The following is a 19842-nucleotide window of genomic DNA, read 5'->3' as shown; positions in this document are numbered from 1 at the left end:
AGAAAAAACTGAAACTACCTCTCTCAAGTAAGAGTAAACATCTAGTCCAGCCAATCCAATGTCCCTTAACCTTTGAAGATGTGTATGTATTTCCTGTTTCTTCTTTTTCTTTGCACAACAACCACCATGATGTTAACATTTTTTAGTCCTAATCAACCTTCTGATCATTTACTATTAATTAAAAGAACTATCATCGCTGTTGCAAAAATGAATATAGTTCTGCTACTTCTTGATTTACTGGAAGTGATTCCTCTTTGAAAAGACATGTGGCCATAGGTGGATGGCCTGATTGAAGGAGCCATGAAATTCGATGTTGAAACCCATGACAGACTGGAGTACCACTACATCTGAAGTTAATTGCATCTAGCTTTAGAGAATCTTTGCTAATCTGCCTCCCCATATGTACTCGGGGTGAAAAGCAGACAATTACTGGTGTATGATCCTGTATTGGGCATGCCTCTGGATAGGCCTCTGTTGCTGCCCTAGCTTCATGCTACTCTGGAAGTGAAGACATTTCAGAATCATGCCTAACCTAGTTATTGGCCCCTCGTTATATATTGACCTAATTTGGGAGTATGTTTGGAAGGACTCTAAGCCAAGCACCACCTACATCTGCTGGCCTAAAGGGAAAACCTTAGTGGCAAAGACCTTTATGGGTGCATGTTCCTTGTCTAGGGCGGTAAAAGTGGATATAAACAAGCCCAATTCCTTCATAAAGAGATCTCTAAAGAGGCCCCTTAGAGCAATGGTGCCTGCTTCCGATAAAGCCAAGTCCCCTAATGTGAGGTCGGACCTGCGACGTTCTGTCGAGATCGCACAGATAGCGTTCACCAGGAACATGACGGCCCATTGGACCCAACCAGACAAGTTGTCAGGTAAAATGAGGGACCCAGATTGTTTGGCTACTTCCACCATACCCTAATTTGTTAGGGGTTCCACCATACCCATCAATTCATCCTGGCATGAAGAACTGATGCTGTACTCTGGGTCTTTAATTTATTTGGCTAAAATAGTAGCCATTTTGGCATCGGTCTCTGGGGTAAGTGACACATTTTCCACCTTGATGGGGCAAGGCCATTCAACTCCCAGCCTGTAATGGACCACCTTGCTCAATGGTTTGCGAAGGCAGCCTGCCATATAAGACACCACCTTCTCTGCCAGGACCCATTCTGTGGAGCAAGGATGATAGATATCTTTGGTATGAAGCATGTTTGAGAGAGTGCTGTTGCTATCATTTGGGGCAACATCCGCCACAGTGGTATCAAAGGGATACAACCTGGGGCATGAGGACCTGGAGGAGTCTGTATCGCCATCCGAATCAGGAAGAGAGTCATCAGCTGGGACCTAACTCTGGGACTGAGGTTATTCTGGGAAGAAGAAGGGGTTCGAAATCCCTGAGTTACGTGGGTTTCTGTGCCCCTGCTGGGTCGCCTTTCTGCAGGGAAGTAATCTCCTGCCGGGAAGACCTTCTTTAAATGGTCAAAGACATCGCAAGCGGGGTTGGTGTCACAGGAGCACATGGCCTTGGGTTTTGTTGAAGGTGGCCTCAGGCGTTCTAGTGATACCAGCACCTGCATGACCCTCCATCCAACAGAAAAGTTCTAGGCAGCTAGCTATCAATTGGTGTAATTTGCTCTCCAGAGGCACCAAGATGCTAGAGAAGTCTTTTTGAAGGATCATCCTCTGCCAGATGATCATCCCAAGGGATGATTTTCATTGACTCCTTCTGGTGGAATGAGGACTTACTCCCCTGCATCTTCATTCTGTGCCAGTTTAAGACACTTCATTAGTGCTGAGTGAGGCACAGCAAACAGAGGGCCAAGTCAAAAATTGGGCCCCCTAGGGATATATGATCGTGAACTGCTGGGCTTCACAGGGGACCAGTGGTCCTTTTGGGGGTAATGGTGATATGCAGCACACTTATTTCAACACCGGCAGAGCCTGGGCTATCCCGTGAAATATAGGTGATTGTGAACAATCAATATGGATGCCTGGTGGGACATGGAATTACGGGCCTTTTGGGTTGGTTCCTAAATTTTCTGCCAACCGCTGAGTGGTAAGATTTACTTATTGATCACTTGCTGACCGTTTCCTGCCGGATGGTTGCTGAGCTGCTATTGACTGCAGTGTGATTAGGCTCTGCCCCAACGTGCAGGTGGAAGAGTGATTCTGGACCGGGTCAGTGAGAAGTGCGCACCCTCTAGCGGTCTGGGGACAGCACCGGGCAAGCATGCAGCCTTGCGGTGTTAAATAGAACCACACATGGATTGAGGAGAGCTGAACCTGTGGTTCAAAATTCTGGGGAATTAAGAACGTTAAAAATGTCAGATCACATACAGTGGGGAAGTAAACCTAGGAATAAACCATTTTAAGGGCAATGCAATGATTCAGATGTGCTTCTCTCCTGCTGGATCAGCGAAGAAATAGGGGGAACAGGAAGTACATGTACCTGTTCAAGGGATAAAAGACAGAGGATTGGCTGGACTGGTTGTGCTCGTTACCAGTGTTCTTTGGAAACGTATTTTTTTTTGCTTGCTTAAAGGATGCTGCTGGAGAAAGAAGAAATGTACACAATTCTCACCTCGGTCCTAACATGGAATTAAAAATTAAATCACTAGTCCATAACAGACTACAGCTAAGAGAAAACCATGGGAAATGTAATGTATGTTTTATGCTGGAGATCTGACACCTACGGTTGAGTGATTAAACCTTACAAATCCACCTGAGGCTATTAACTGAGGCGTAAACACACTGTCTGCATCCCATTTGATGTGCTCTTTGCCTCTAGCTTTGTATGGAAAAAGACCAAAGCAGAATTGTCATTAACACACAAAAAGACACAAACGGGGGTCTCCACGTCAGCCCCTTTCAGCCATTTGTTTTTTTAAGGGGTTTTCAGTTTGTGTCAAGCCACGGAGTATTGAGCAAATATGTTTTAAACCCATCTCTAGATAGCGAAACGTCTAACGTTATAGCAACTAAGCCATGTTATATTTTGAGATATATCCTCAAAACATTTCAGACAAGGGGTGGCATTGAAAATAGAAGGTGCACTGTGATTCCCCTTTGACCTGTCCTCAGAAATCTCTGAAATATGTCATTTGTGATTATATATGACGCTGAAAAGATCCCAGGACATTATGGGTGTGCAAACGAACTCTGGCATGGCTGCTTTCCAGACAGTGCTGTGTTGTGGCCTGCTCATAGAAATGAAACCAAGATCTAAGTGCTCACACTGGCCAGAAGCTTGGGCATGCTGAACACCGGCAATAGGTTTCTCAAGTGGTTGGTTTCATTTTGAGCATAATTACGGGCACTTATAAAAGACAACTATACAATATTGCTATTTTGGTTTTTGTGTTGATTTCCAACTTATTGATTCTGATTCAACACAATGCACAGCCATTTCACATTACAAATTCAAATTTCTACAACTCACACAACGTAATGGGTATTCCTTTCTGTACAATTGTGGGGAAAATGTTTGAAACATAAATGAGCTGTTCAAATGCTAATTTGATTACGATTAAGCTCTTCTGTGTACAATGATTTTGGATCTATATTCAGGTCTCCAGTAATTATTGGCCCCTTGATCCTTGCCACACAAAGTTGACATGAATCCAGAGAAAATACCGACTTGCTCTTCTTATGAATAAAAGTAAGACCCCCACACACACCATCTAGCACAACACATGTCAATTTTCTCTTTTCTAATGAAAATTACCTAAAGGATTCATAATTGTGCAAAAGGATTGAGGGAATGCAGGTTTTATATAAAAGATGCAAACGCCTGTTTCTGCCTGCCCCAGCCTAGATTTTCCCTGCTCACATCTACCATTCTGTTTCCGTTCTGTATTTAAGCTTGAAGTATGGTCTTTCAGAAAGTATTATTAGTGCATCTATGCCCTACTAGTTTTGACTGGGCCAGTGATTTTGCAAAAAAAGGTTATTGTAGCACAACTTATAGACCTACATGCATTCTTACAGTGCTTGTATATGTTGTAAGGGGGATTAGCGTGCATGCATGGTCTTCCTCCCATTCAATCTGGACCTTTTTCCAAGAACCTTATAGAGTTTTTACTCAATGTTGTGATAAAAGCACTGTGCACAGATATAAAACTTGAAACTTCTTTTCCTTGCATAATTAGTATATCAGTGCAGGTCTGCCTACCTTTTAAAGATGACAAAATAAGAGGCAAGAAAAAAGCCCATTGTTTTTTTGGTCTAGCCTACGCAGCGCGCATGCGCTGCGTAGGAGGGGACCTCTTGGAATCGATTAGCTTTTTCGCCCAAAAACGTGCACGCTTTGAATTGCTCTCAATGGCAACGCGTGCACCTTTTGCGTATCGCTTTGGCTACATCTGTTTGCAATCATCTTGCAAACAGATGGTGCCTCTGCTCGCTCCCGCAAGGGAAACGCTGTGTGAGTCTGTTTTTCCCTGCTTTCGCTTTCTCCGCATCCCTCACATCTTGTCTCATCCTTTTCTCTCTTCTCTTTTTGTATCCTTGTCCTTTTCACTCCCCTTTCCCCTTAAAACCTCAGTCTGGTCATTAGTTCCCATACTAGATTTTTTTCGGTTCCGTTTTTGGAGCTCCTCTGCGGCCTCTGGTTCGCCGATGCTGGATGAACTTGAACACTTCTCCTGGGCGCCTTAATCTATACTCAAGCGATCAATGTGCCCGGGAATGGCTTTGAAATCTTACTCGAGTGATGATACATTGTTTTTATTGCTTTACATTGTGCTTTCTGCCAGTCCTACAGGGCACTGACCTCTGGGTAGTGGGTAATATAAGCTTGCCTATTAAAGTCGTCCCTTCACAGTCGTTTCATAGGGTCATGAAAATGACAATATGGGCAGGCCAAGCCGTGGTTTACATCCGGCTTAGACAGTTTTGAACAGGATGAGCATTATCCCTCTAAGTACCCCATGCGGTGGGCAGGTGCCCCCCCTCCACACCGTGGGCGGATGCCCCCCACCCCTCCTGCCATGTTCTGTTATCTGTGTGTGGGGGTTTTAGCAGTGATACGGAGCCGGTCGTACAGCGAGCGCTGGAGGGCCTCAGTACTGCAGCAGCTCTGCAGCCTGTGGTATGTACAATGGTACCCACAATGGGGCAGGGAGGAGGACTGCCTATGCCTTGCTTTACCCTCTTCCAAGTCTTCTTTCTACCTTCCGCTGCATTCTCTCTCCAAGACCCTATCTTTCCCTTTTCTATCTCATTTCTTCCTGTCCTCGATCGATTCAAACTCCCCGCGCTCATTCCCGCCTTCCAAATTATAATTTCTCTCTGTCTTCTCCTTAACCTTCGGTTTTTCTTATTTTTTAACATCTTCTCCTATCCAAGGACTCCCTCTTCTTTACATCATTCGTGTTATCTCTTGCAAGTTCCTATCTTCCTCTTTTGATGTCACATTATCCATTCCCAGATGCAATTAGCTCTTGCTAATGTTCCTCTCCTCCTCCTTTCACCCATTTGTGTCATCTGTCTCAAACCTTTGTAAACGTCTCTTTTCTCCCTTGCCACTGCGGTCTCTCTCCCTCATTTCTTCCCATGTCCCCTCCCCATCAACTTTCTCATATGTTTTCTCACTCCCTTTCTCCCTCACTCTTCCCCCATTCCCAATCGTCCCTTTTTCCTCCTCCACTCTCTTCTACCCTACGTTCTACGCTCTCCCGCCCAAGTTCCACGGCCTTCTCTCCTATCGACGGTGCTGAAACGGGTCTGGGGTTTTCCACGCCCCATCTTTGCCCCTTGCTGGGAGCAGAGGTATGAATGCAGCAGAAATCCTCAGGCCCACACAATCCCCTCTGCCTCGACCACAGCCTAATGCATCGTAGTCGGTTCGATGAGCTCCAGCGCTAAACCGGTGCTCCACTTCTTCCGGTAGGGACCTCCCTGGGGACCAGCGGCTTCACCCTGGCAACCAACTCCAGGGCGCCCTGCTCTGACCTCTGTGCCCACCCGAGTGCGCCCTTTGCCGGCCAGGGTCAGAAAGGTCAAGCAACCTCATTTTCATTCTTAAGATATGTCCTGGGCTGACCAGTTGAAGTAATTAGTATAAGGGAGGCGGGAGTCCGTGGGATTACCTCGTGGTCACCTGGTGAAAGGTGTTAGACTTTCGGGTGTCAAACGTGCTCCCCAGAAATGTGGCGACGTTTTCTAACAAGCATTTGCAATGCATTAGGTCTCGCATTTACGCAAGTTTATGCTATTGGCATTGTAAATGACAATGCCTTTTATTTGTTTTTAAAACGAAAAGGCATTATTATTTGCAATGTCAATAATGCATGGCCTAACGTATAAGGTCCCAAATGTGAGACCTATCGGCTATGCCAATGCTTGTTTCTCCTGATTTGGGGTGGGTTAGGCTTCTGACGTCTGATGGAATCTGGTTAATTACTATAGTGCTTCACCCTTTTGCTGACTTCAAATGTATTTTATGCACCCTTAAAAGCACAAAGACGTGCACCCCTGTGTCTGGTACTTGTGCATTATTGAGTGTGTAGTGGAATTCTGTCTTTTCTGTGTGATAAAGTACTTGCCATTTCTACAAAGCGAAGCACTGTTCTGGGCACTGATCTTACTATGCCGCTGGGCGGTGGTATTGATTCTTGAATCTGAGTACCCCCATACTAACCTTCCTGAGAGGCCATTGACTTCTTGCCATGCTACCACTTAGTCAAGTGCAGTAAGGGTTTACTTGTCCGAGTTTGCAGAGCCATATTAAGACTAGTGCCAGGATAGCAGAATCAAACTGCCTCAACCCCGGAGGTTGTGGCCCAATAGCCCCTACATTCCCCTTGCATCCTGTAAGGGATCTGACCTACCTGTAGTAACAACTTGAGGTATTGCACCCTTTCAGCTGACTTTAGAGAGAACTCCGGTTATGAACTGTGATTATGAACAGTCCTTGCTTACTTCAATGAAGACCTATAGTAACAACCTGTGGTACTGCACTCTTGTGCAGTTGACAGAATGAGTAGGAAGGAGCAGTTAAAGAAATCAGTGTTTGGGAAGGATGTGGTTGGAATGTTGTGTCAAAAGCATCAAAACGGTTTTTACATATAAAAACGGTTTATTGAAATGTCAGGAATAGGCCTATTTTACGCCTTGCTACAGGCAGGTTTAATTGTAAGCAAGACCTTCTATAAGCATTGTGCACGCCATACATAACAATAACACACAACACACCATGTTAAACACAGCATTCCTAAAAGGTACTTTTTCACTGACTTCTTGAATGGAGTTCCCTTCATGCTTTGGCTCGATATGATGTCCATCCTGTTTTGAATGAGCCAACGGCATATTGCAAATGATACAAAAAACATAATGGTAATAATTCTTGTCATATAGCTGCACTCTTGTCCTCCGTCCTTTGTAGGGTTTGCACTGGAATAAGAATGGTAATTCTTGGTATTCATAGAGGTCCGTCCTTGCCGCTGACAACGGCCTGTAATACTAGTTAAATTAAGGCACTCACATTTCATCCACAACTACCCACCCCCTCCGGGTGCGCACACTTACTCAGCCATTTATCCATCTAGTCACTCACCCTATACATTTCCCTACACCCAGTCGCTTACTCATTTCTCGACATCATACACTAATTATCTACCAAACAGTTTATCACAATCCCCTTCTTTCTCATCTGTGTAACCACACACTCAAACTCATTAATAAATGAAGAGTTGTGTTCATTTAAACGTAACCAGAATTGGTGACTTTGCTTTTCTAGTACTTAATTTGTATTTACTTAGCCATGATGAAAAAACAAATGTATTGTCTACTCCTAGATCAGGATGCCACTTTACCAACATAATGAGCATTTTCCCCTTAATGAGAGTCTTTCAATTTTTTAAACCTTCATCTGCTAGAGATACGGCGTGCTCTAATTTGTAGTGTATCCACCTTCATATGTTTTGTGTTTTCTTTCTCTCTTATTAGGTACCTGCACGTATTGATGATCTTCTGGTCATTTGTGGCTGGCGTTGTTACCTTTTACTGTACACTTGGACCAGATACCCTTTTACCAAATATTTTGTTCACGCTTCAATATAAGCCCAAGGTAAAAAGTCCTAATTTAGCTTTATTGACTTGCCATTGGCCTGCTATAATTTTCTTTATGAGGTCTTTGTATGCAGCCTTTTTTGTGAACAGTAATATGGATTTGTTGCTTATCGTGTTTTCATTGCCATGGTGTTTGGTAAAAAACTTTACATTTCAAATGCCTTATTTGAAATATGTTTCAATAATATGATCTTGAATAACTGAGCAAAAATGTAATTTACTTTGAACTCTTCTAAACTGTAGGATATTTTAAATTGCAAAACTGTTCAGGAAGCTAGTGAAGTACTAGATGAGACTGGTCTTATTTATTTATTCATTTACTCACTTGTGACGCGCCGCTCATCCTTGGGCATCATTGTGCCCCATACTAAGAGTAGTAGCTAATTCCTTCTTGTGTAACACACACAAAAGAGTTTGAAAGATCAACAGAAAAGACTAATAAAAGAAGTACGCCTTCATGGTTTTATTAAATTGACTATTATCTTCAATGTGTCAGCTTTTAGTCAGAAGACCAGTCCATACCTTGGGTCTAGGCATACTGATAGCTCTGTTATAATGAACACATGTGTATTGAGGACATTTTAGCAGTGCCAACAATAACCTTGGGGCCCAATGTGATTTAAGCCATCACAGATTGGTCAGGAAGACCTTATGTAGGATTGGATGAAATTTGCAGTTTCCTTTGCAGAAATTACAATAAATGCCCAAGCAAATATGCAAAACGATGCAATAGTACACAAATGCCAGAAATTACATGAGATTACGCTAGCATAAATGATGGCCCGGCCCAGCCTATTCTTACAGTAGTCACAGTAAACAAACCAGACGGGTTTGAATAGCAAACTTTTTTTCCCTGGAAACCCCGGGGAAAAAAAGCACCACCTACTTTTGGTTCTTTTGTTACTACTTTGTATCAGAGACATTCGAGTGTTGAGCGACAACTTAGCTTAAATCAATCACCCTCCCTCATCACTGACGTTTTGTGACAAACAGGACAGACTTTATCAGCAGTGATTCTGTCCTGGCACGGCACAAGCAATCCCCTCAAGACACATTGGTTTGCACACTAATTTAGAGTAGTAGAGGTAGTGCCAACCATTGAGTTGGGTGCTTTTCTTTATTTAAACTGTAATTTATCAGTCTTGGGTCCACTAATATCACCCCACATTTATAAACATAACTGTTATATCTGTACACATCACTTGTGAAAAATCACAAGATCCAAGTCTTCGACTTTATTTTTAAGCAATACAATGTCTTTATCCAGCCAAAGTTTCTTCAACTGTAACAATCCTCTGCTGGATTTCGACTATCTCCTCTGTAACATTATGTAGTCTACCTGTGACCTCTTGCAGACAATTCTGCATTTTGCAATTATCTTCCCTTAGCTGAGAGAAGTTGTGCAGCACCTCTTGCTGATGCTCCAAAAGAGTCTGCAAAATCAGATCCAAAGAAGTACCCGCGGCAGCAGGAGCTGTTACCGATACTGGGCATATAAAGTCGAAGACTTGGAAAATCGCCAAAGGCGCCAGAATCTACGCTTTTTTGGAATTCCCGAGGGATCAGAAGGGGCCGACGCACGGGCGTACATGGTCAAGCTACTGCATAAAGCCTTCCCAGATCTCTCTGATTGGGATTGGGACTCCCAAGTACAGAGAGCTCACAGATTGCCCATGTTCGCAAAAAACAAGGATAGCAGATTTCCAAGGCCCATCCTGATCTATCTGGGGAATTATCTACTGAGACAAGCAATTTCCATTGAGGCTAGACCTAATACTCCAGTGACGGTAGACAATGTTACGTTTTTTACGAAGTCCGACTTGAGCAAGGCCACAATGGACAAGCGGTGGGAACTGAGAAAACTGATAGACCCTTTGAAGTCTAAGGGGGCTGTGGTCTATTTACAAGAACCTGCTAGGCTCAAAATTATAAAGTCAGGCCACACCCGCATATTTAATGATTTCAAGGAGGCCGAACAATTTCTCGCATCATTAGGAGCCGATCGCTAAAAATACCAGAAATACTACAATTTATTACTTAAAGAGACTTGATTGGTCATGCTGCTTCTCTTCTCTTTTGTCTCTTTTTGCAAGTTGATACTACTATATGACTTTTTTTTTTTTTTTTTTTTTTCTTCCTCTTCTACTCCGATAATACGATACTTAAGTATGTATGATTGAATGCGGAGGGGGAGGATCGTTGGAGGGTCCACACTGTCTCGCTGCCCAACCAGCGGCAGCAGAAGATGGGGTTAGGCTTCCGGGTAGGTACAGGGTGGGGGGAGGGACTAAGGTCTAGACCTGGGGGTGGTTGTGGGAGGGGAGTGGGGTTAAATAGCAAGGGTATCACAGGCAGGTACAACGCTTGCTACAAATTTATAATTTCAGAATGGGTATATAGGTCATTAGAAACGGTTATTCAGAACATTTCTGAATTAAGAAATGTGTCAAGTTAACTGTCTTGCATGGAACGTATCGGGGCTTAATAATAGGAGTAAAAGGCAGCTTGTATTTGAAGAGTTAAGGATGTATAACCCTCACTTGGCACTGCTAAATGAAACACATATAAGATATCGAGACAGGAAAATGCTGGTGCAAGGGGGGTATGAGCTGATAAATAGTACATCTTTAAATGCTTCGATACGTGGGGTAGCTATACTAAAGAAAAAAACATTCAAGGTTGAGGTTAACAGGGTAGCATCTGACAAAGCGGGTAGATGGGTCATCGCTCAAATCACGCTATGTTATGTTATGTTATAACAATTTATTATGCGCACAGCGACTCCAGCGAAGGAGCATCCCGGCGCAGAGACACGGAGCAACATAACACAACAGGGAGATAATGCCTCAGAAGGAAGGCTAAAACAGGAAGGTCTTGATGGCTCTACGGAAAGACAACAGGTCCTCGAGCAGCCGGATTTCAACTGGGAGGGTGTTCCAGATTAACGCAGCTTTCACCCTGAAGGAGCGACCCCCCATCCTGCTGAGCCTAAATCTGGGGACAACAGCAAGGGCCTGACCTTGAGATCGGAGGTTGCGGGTGGGGACATAGAAAGAGATAGAGTTGGCCAAAATCTCAGGGCCTATGCCTCTTAGGATTTTGAAGGTCAAACACAAGACCTTAAAAAGAATACGCTTCCTGACCGGAAGCCAGTGCAGGGAGCGGAGGACATTAGCCACCGGGCAAAACCTAGGTAGGCCGACAATGGCTCTCGCCGCGGCGTTTTGCACCCGCTGCAGACGGGTTAACTCAGCCTGGTTAGCCCCAGCCAGCAAAGAGCTTGCGTAGTCCAGACGGGAGATGATGGTTGCCTGGACTACAAGCTGTCTGGTAGGGGCATCGAAGAATTTAAGCACTGGCCTTAAACCTCTTAAGAGTCCAAAGCAACAGGCTGCAATTTTTTTGGTGTGCCCTATGAATGTGAGACCAGCGTCTAACCAGACCCCTAGATTCTTCACCTCCGACACCGGGGTCGGAGTGGGGCCCAGCTCCGAAGGCCACCACTGATCGCCCCAGAGCTCCACTCCCTTCCCGACAACCATAACCTCTGTTTTTGTGGCATTAAGCTGGAGACAGTTACCTGTCAACCAGCTGGCCACCGCCTTCAGTCCAGACTGAAACCTGGGGGCATCCTGTTCCGCATCCCCGCTGAGAGTAACCGCCAGCTGTGTGTCGTCGGCATATGAGACCAGGGTTAGGCCCCACTGCCTTGCGACATCAGCCAGCGGTCTCACGTAAAGGTTGAACAACGTGGGACTCAGCGAGGACCCCTGCGGAACCCCCATGGCCAGAGGCTGGAACCTGGACTTGAAGGGAGGGATGGCAACACAGAAGGAACGGTTGTCTAGGAAGGAGCGGAACCATTGCAGCGCCTGGCCACCGATACCGATCTCCTCGAGCCGCTGAAGGAGGATGCTGTGCGATACAGTATCGAAGGCGGCGCTGAGGTCTAACAAAATCAGCGCCGCCGTCTGACCAGCATCCAACCTCGCACGGAGCTATCAGCTCTTAAATATACCATATTTGCCGTATATGGGTCCAATCATGATGATGCTGCAGTCTTTGATCGTTTAAATATAGAACTACTAGGGTGGGAGGGAGAGATATTAATCATGGGGGATTTCAACTGTGTCATAAACTACGCAATAGACACGACCAAGAGTACCCCCTCACAGCGAATGTGTAAGACTAGGGCATCCATTTTAGAGCTGGCCCGTATACATAATTAAAAGATGTCTGGAGACAGCTACACCCTACATTGGCGGGATACACCTACCATTCTTTACCTCATAAAATGTACTCCCGTATAGATATGGCCTGGGCAACGAGCCAAATCATCAATGGCTGTAAAATGGAGATCTGCCCAAAGGTAACGTCGGATCATAACCCCATAATGGTAATTTTTAATGTACTTTCCTCAAAGAAAGAACCCAGGCTATTTTCTTTTCCCAGACACCTCTTATCTGATAACACATTTATTCCTTTACTGAAAGCTCACATAAAGGAATTTTTAGAGTTTAATATTGATTCAACTAAAATCACTTTAGTTTGGGACTGTTGTAAGGCCAGCATTAGAGGATTGGCACAGCAATATATTATTCAGCAGAATTTCAACCAGAAAACAGAGACCCAATGCTTAATTTCAGGAATTAGAGGATTAGAAGAACACCTGGCTGAGATTGCTAGAAAAGAAAGTGCAGGAGCCCCTCATAATTTAAACAAGGACAGACTTGAACTTAAAATAACTACGTTGCTCTGTGAGACTAAAAAATTCTTAAGAGATAAAGTTACTGCTAAACTACACAAATATAAAATTACACAGTATGAGAGCGGTGACAGAATAGGAAAGATACTTGCCTATAAAATAGCCGACGAACGAGCCACCTCTCGAATTAAGAGCATAAAAGGAACAGAAGGTACTATTTATACTCGACCTGATAAGATACTGCAGCAATTCGCTGATTACTACACTAGGTTGTATACTCCTGAGAGTATGCCCTCAATTGGTCTGGTGGAGAATTATATCAGAAACAACTGGCAACCGAAGAATGATTCGATATGTATGGAAGAGTTAGAAAAAGACTATACTGAGGAAGAATTAAAATTAGCTATTTTCTCCCTCCCATCTGGAAAGGCTGCCGGAGATGACACCCTGCCTATTGAAATTTATAAATTATGTTGGGAAGAACTCGTGCCTGTACTTTGTTTGGTTATTAATCAGATTGCTACAGATGATGGGGCCCCGTCATCTTGGAATACCGCCAAAATTATATTTTTCTTAAAAAAGAATAAAACTCCTACGGAATGCGGATCATATCGCCCAATCTCTTTGATTAATGCTGATGCCAAGGTGTTTGCCAAATTACTAGCCTTGAGACTGTCCCCTATCATGCCGAGATTGGTTAACAAACATCAGCATGGTTTTGTAACAGTTAGAGATACGACGCAGCATGTAAATACGGCCATCACTGTGCTTGACATGGCTGCAGTTAACTCCACCCCACTCGGTATTATACTACTCGACGCCGAAAAAGCTTTTGACCGAGTGGGGTGGGATTACCTGTGGTCAGTTTTGAAAGCAATGGGGCTTAAAAGCAAGTTCATTACAAAGATAAAAGCACTTTACCACTTACCTAATGCATTAATTGGATACGACTGCCTACTCTCTACCAAATTTTCCATAAGAAGAGGAACTCGGCAGGGTTGCCCTTTGTCACCCCTTTTATTTGCCCTCTCTATGGAACCTTTTATTAATGCCTTACAGCTTCAAGCTATGATAAAATCATTTACATTTGGGGCAAACTGTCTTAAAATAACAGCATACGCCGATGATCTGGCAGTATATACAAACGATGTGACTGAATCCATGTTAGGTATAGTTAAAGAGGCAGAAATCTTTGGAAAAGTTTCGGGTTATAAGCTAAACCTAGACAAAACCCAAATTATAGCCAACTATAAACCACCAATACCTGTAATGGGAGTATGCTACGCTGCTACTTACCTAGGCATAAAGCTAACATCCAATATAAGGGAAATTATTTTACTGAACTACGATGCTTTATTAAAAGAAACTGAGGCCCTCCTTAAAAAATGGCATAAGGTACCTTTAAATCTTATCGGGAGAATCAACCTTATTAAAATGAACATTCTGCCAAAATTTCTCTACTTATTTAGATGTATACCGTTGAAAATAAACATAGTCTTTTTCAGAAAACTCGATGGCATACTGGGCAGCTTCATTTGGGGTTATAAAAAGAACAGAAGAGCACTTTCCTCTCTGAAACTCCCATTTATAAAAGGAGGGCTTAACTTTCCAGATTTCCGATCATATTATCTTGCATCATTTCTAGGGCGGCTACAGAGCTTGTTCAATTCCAGCAACCCATATTTTTTCCATCAATTTATGTTGGGGCCAGATTCCTTGCAGTTTTTGGCTAGAAGTAATGATCCAAATTACTTCAAAAGAGTGAGGTTTAAGACCGCAAAGGACATGATTAACATTTGGAGGATACTTATGAATCAGAATAAGCTATCATTTTATCATCCTCTTTTAAGCCTATGGAACAACCCAGGTTTACCTAGTGGTTTTTTCCGACTCAGGGTGTAAAATATGGGCGAGTCAAGGTATATTGAAACTTGGGGATCTTTACGGCTCTTCAGGCTTTCTGGAGTTTGAAACTTTAAGGTTATTATATAAATTACCAGAACACACTTATTTTAAATATGTACAAATCCGTGATTTTTTTGTAAGAAAATTAAAACTGAAAGAGATTCTGGATTCGGATTTCTGGCAATGCCTGTACAAGGGAGAGGAAAACCAAAAAGTAACTATTAGCGAGGGATATAAGTGCCTCACTCAAAATAAACAAGATGAGTGTCCAGAAATAGCAGAGAAATGGGCCTTATGCTTTCCCATAGGTATCACCTCGAATGAAATATCATGCTCTTTAAAGAAAATTGATACACTAGTCCATTCTTCAAGTTTAAAACTGCAAGCATATAAAACAATTTGTCAACTTTATCACACTCCTCTACAAATAAGCAAATGGTCCCCGAATAATGCCTTTAATGATCGAACCAAATGCCCCAAATGCCACCTACAGGCTGCTGATCTAGAACACATGTTGGTCGTTTGCCCCGCGCTAGTTTCGTTCTGGGACAGTATAGGAAAGATACTGAGATTGAAACTGCGAATTGATGTACCCTTAACATCTGAAATGATTCTGCTAGGTATACAGCCCAATCCTACACCTTCTCAAGATCTAATTTTTATTGTGCTAGCATGTGCAAGACTAGTTCTGGCTAGAGCTTGGATATCTGATCAAGCACCTAATGCGAATGAATGGTGGTGTTTGGTTAAAGAGATACATCATATGGAGCTATCTTTAGCCAGAAAAAGAGGATTTAAAGCAATGACTAAAATAAAGAGAATATGGGGAGGCTTGTTTTATACATCCGAAACTGATTAACTTGATTTGAAGCTGTGTCTAACTATAATTTAGATACAATTGTATTTATTTGTGTAAATACTTCCTGTATTGTACTTATTTGCCTGTCTGAGTATTGCTTATCATTTACAAGTTTTGGTAAACTGCTTTATGTAATAATTTTTTTTGGGAGACACTGGAAGTTATTTACAAAAAAATTCTGCTTATTCTGTTTAAATCTGCCTGCGATACCCACAAATAAAAAAAATGTTTAAAAAGAAAAAGCACAAGAACCATGTTCTAAGTAGTTATGCATTTGGAAGCAGAGAATGAGGGTGATTAAAAAAGAAAACCAATGTGCTTTTAAGTCCAGCATGTCAAAGTTCCTTTGGTTTGCAAGGAATACATGTATTTCATGTGGACATATCTTGAGCATTTTCTCTCTGGAAGCTAAAAGTCTTGATATTTACATTTTCAATTAGTTGCATCAATCTTTTTCATTGGCTTACCTAAATAGATCATGTTGCTGTTGACAAAACATGTAGTATTGCTTCCATGGCACAGTAGGGATCAAGTGAGGGTCCATGTGACTTTAATGACCTGCCACAGGCCTGTTCATTCAGTCCTCTTTAAATGCACTAGTAAAATGTTATGAAATCTACCTACAGAATGTTTTGGTGTGTTCCCCCTGAATGAAACCCTAGGCCGTCTTTCCACATGTGTGATCCCCCACTTGTCACACCCAAGCCCCCTGTATTGGCAACGGAGTCAAAGCTGAACTGAGAACCAAAAGTAGCTGTGACCAAAGAAAATGCTCAAACTAGACAGCTCTCTTCTTTGCATCTCTCTATCTCTCTTTCCATCCTTCCATTCGTTGTTTGCCCTCTCTTTCCCCGCTATGATTTTGTTTTGCCCCTGCCCTTCTCATAAAGCCTTCCTATGTCAACAGCAGTTACCCTTGTGGAGCTGGAGAAAGTGACCAAGACACCGGCGTTTATGTATGTTTGCTTATTTTGTCCTTTGTGTCTGTAAAAGTTGTACTCTCTCTGCCTCTATTGAAGTTGTGCATTTTCACTTTTACAGCAACTCGAAATACAAGAATTATTTCCTCAAGGTCACAGCTGCGCAGTGTGTGGAAACAACAAATGCAAAAGGCACAGGCAAGTATTAGTCATTCGCCTGTTGAAGTACTCCTGGAATCTGTTTTGTACCAGGGTTGTTATTTAATATCATTCTATTCTCTTGCACACTGTAGGCCTACGTTGCTGTTGGAGAACTACCAGCCTTGGCTGGATCTGAAAGTGCCTTCAAAGGTGGATGCATCTCTTGCAGAGGTACTCTCATCTTATTCCATAGAATGCAAATCGCTATGTACTTTGTCTCAAAGAAAGCTCAGGGGTCCTGACCTCGAAGTGAACGCCCTCATACAGGGGTGAGGTTTCAGATAGTAGTGGAATTCCTTCCAATGGCTTGTAATGCCCACCAACAATCCCAAACCTCAACTTCTCAGATGAATGTTAAATCTTGGATTGTAAGGGAACTGAAGAAATGTCCTTGACTTCGAAGAATTTGAGTGAGAGAAGAAGGTTTGCAGCCTGCAAATATTTAATTCCCTCTTACTTGTTTACCTTGACAGAAAAACTAACGAAAGGCCACTCCATTCTCACATTGAGTTATTTTGTATTTTCTGAGGGATGTATTCGATCAGGTTAAAAAATGCTGGCATTCGTGATTATATGCTGTTTTAAATAGCACTGCATGCAAGTGAAATGTCCGTCTTTGCTGTCGATGGTTGTCTACTATTTTTCAATAAAAGATTTATTTCTTGAAGCTTCCTTAAATAACAGTAAGGTCAGTCCTTAAAAATATTTCTGAAAGAAATGGGAACCGTAGGCATAGAAGTTCTTTGAGGGTGATCTAGCGGGCAAATTCCCAGTACAAAGGCAATCCCAGGGCCGTAAGGAAAGGGTGGAGGGAAGGATTTGAGAAGAGATGGTGGCTATAAGAAATGCAAAGCCTGTTATGCTATGTAAATTTGTAGAGAGCAATATCACATGGTAACAGGTGTGAGCCCAGTCAAACCTATGGTCTAGTGGGACTACTCGAAAAGCGAAGACTTGAGCTTCTTGCGAAATTTAAGAAGCGAGGAGGAGGCTCTTATGTGTAGTGGCATGTTGCTCAACACTTTAGGACGGTGTAGGAGAAGGCTCAACCACTGGATCTGGGTTTTCATATGCGCAAGGATTTGCACACGTACGATTCTGGACGAGTGGCCGGACTGGGAACTGAAAGCAGCCCTGGCAAATTTTGCCAGACCAGCCCCCATCCGGCACGTAGTAAACCAGCCCCCGTCCGGCGCGTAGCGAGCGAGCCAGCCCGACGGGCTCCTTCCAAGAAATTTTTGGAAAACTACAGACCAAAATGGTGAACTTTACAGCACATTTTCATTACGTATTCAAATTGTATCAACCTTCAAAGCACAGTAAACAGTAGATGATGACCTTAAAGAACATCAGGTTACCCACCCAGTCATATGTACTCATAGGCATTCTTTCAGAGAGCACCAAAAATAGACAGTAGTGAATCAGAGAGAACAAAGTAAAAGTGACACCAGCCCCCACATGGTGTGTAGCGAGCAAGCGCCATGAGCAACCACTAGGGGGAGTTTGGGGGGTTGAACTTCTCCCCCCAAGAAAATTTGGGAGACAGAAAGACCAAATCAAAGCATTTTTCAACACATTTTTCATTACATATTAGATTGTATTAACTTTTAAAGCATAGTAAATGATTACCTTATAGAGCACCAGGATACCCAGTCATAAATCACAGACATTCCTACAGAGAACACTAAAAAATGAAGAGGGCCATGATGTAAGTTGATATGCAGCATTTGCATTGCGCACTAAACATGCTCCTTTATGTTTTTAGTTTGTTTATTTGTGATTTAGAGTAGATATAAATACCAGTCTGAAACATAGGACCACTGAGGCCAGCATAACTGTGATTTGGCTTCCGGTTGCCCACTTTTGTGGAATCTACAGGCCTCCTCAATACTAAAAGCAAATATGTGTTTTGGTTTAAATTAACACACATCGTCAGTCCCTGGCACTGATGATGTGTGGATGTGCTCCTCGACAAAGGGCAGAATGCCTTCAATCCAGTGCTTAATTTGTGAAATAATAAGTGCCGTGGCTGCTCGTCAGAAAGCCACTGCACCTTTCACCACCCATAGCTCCTACCAGTGCTGCCAATAACAGTACCAACACATCTACTACCCACCACACACCTAGCAGTGTGACAATTCAGACTATTTGAGTCCCTCATAGCTATAAGAACAGATTGTGGAACATGTTTTAGACCTTTTTAATGTAAATTGAATTAATAAACAAATGTTGGTGTGCTTATTTCTAAATTAGGGCAGTCTGCACATGGTAGCGCAGTTTATCTATGTGCCGCTGTTGACAATTGAGTGCCGCCTGTGCTGAGCACCAGAAACTACCAGCTCAAATTAAGCACTGCTTCAATCTCAGTTAAGTTTGCCAATGGTTGAAGTGGACTGCCACGTGCAGTGTGCTGTTGTGGGTGGAAGACAAATATGGATGACTTAATTACAGATATATAAATTAATTAGGCTGGCAAAAACCCCTATAAATGTATTATATTTATGTCAGTAAAATCAAAATGCATTGACTAAAGCCAGACATAAGAAAGTGTTTGCATAGACTGAGTGTGCGCTCCTTCCTACCTATGAATGGTGGAGTGGTGGATGAAAACAATCGTATAAACATTGCACCCTTCTTTTTACTGTATTCCTTTCCCATGTATCTCAGTGTGATGTAGTTCACAATCATAATTTGACTACAAAACAAAAGATAATTCATGTTTAAGCTTAATTTTTGTGCTTTAAAGTAGAATCCATTAGGAACAGTGATGTAGATCAAAAGATGTAAATATCTGTCCAAACTTTCCAAAATCTCTGTGTCTCAAATTCGATCTGCATTGGACTGCTTACACCACACATGAAGATGCTGACTGGTTCAAGGCATTATGTGGACCCAGTGAAAGGTCAAGGTACTTGCGAGTGGCAGGCACAGGTTGCGGACAGAGAAAGAACAAAGGGACATTTTAGCTACCTTGTCATTTATGTAGGTTAAGCTCAGCCTCTTTCCTTTGCCACATGGAAAGCATGGGAAACTGTGTATGCAGATAAGGCCCTTCATGAAATGAGGTCTCTTGTTGTTTTTCTCTGCGTCTCGCACACAAAGAAGAAATATAAAAGCCATGCTCCGGGGGCTGGCACACACTCCCTCAAGCATACATCAAATTCGCCGAGGCTCTCACAGTC

The 19842-nt window shown here is 42.8% G+C and overlaps 1 protein-coding gene across 12 annotated transcripts in view; it reads left to right on the top strand.

The window, feature by feature from the left end:
• SNX14 (sorting nexin 14) overlaps positions 1–19842 on the top strand; it is a 1106650-nt gene that overhangs the window by 449577 nt on the left and 637231 nt on the right. For all 12 annotated transcript variants that reach the window (XM_086926583.1, XM_086926582.1, XM_086926579.1 and 9 more), the window contains 3 exons: positions 7948–8068; positions 16581–16657; positions 16753–16831. In XM_086926583.1, coding sequence (XP_086782709.1) covers positions 7964–8068; positions 16581–16657; positions 16753–16831 — 261 coding nt within the window. In that variant the 5' untranslated portion in view covers positions 7948–7963. The remainder of the gene's footprint in view (positions 1–7947; positions 8069–16580; positions 16658–16752; positions 16832–19842) is intronic.

Source organism: Lissotriton vulgaris, chromosome 6 (genome assembly GCF_964263255.1).
Source record: "Lissotriton vulgaris chromosome 6, aLisVul1.2, whole genome shotgun sequence".
NCBI classification, from domain to species: Eukaryota; Metazoa; Chordata; class Amphibia; order Caudata; family Salamandridae; genus Lissotriton; species Lissotriton vulgaris.
This window is presented reverse-complemented; position numbering and strand designations above follow the sequence as displayed.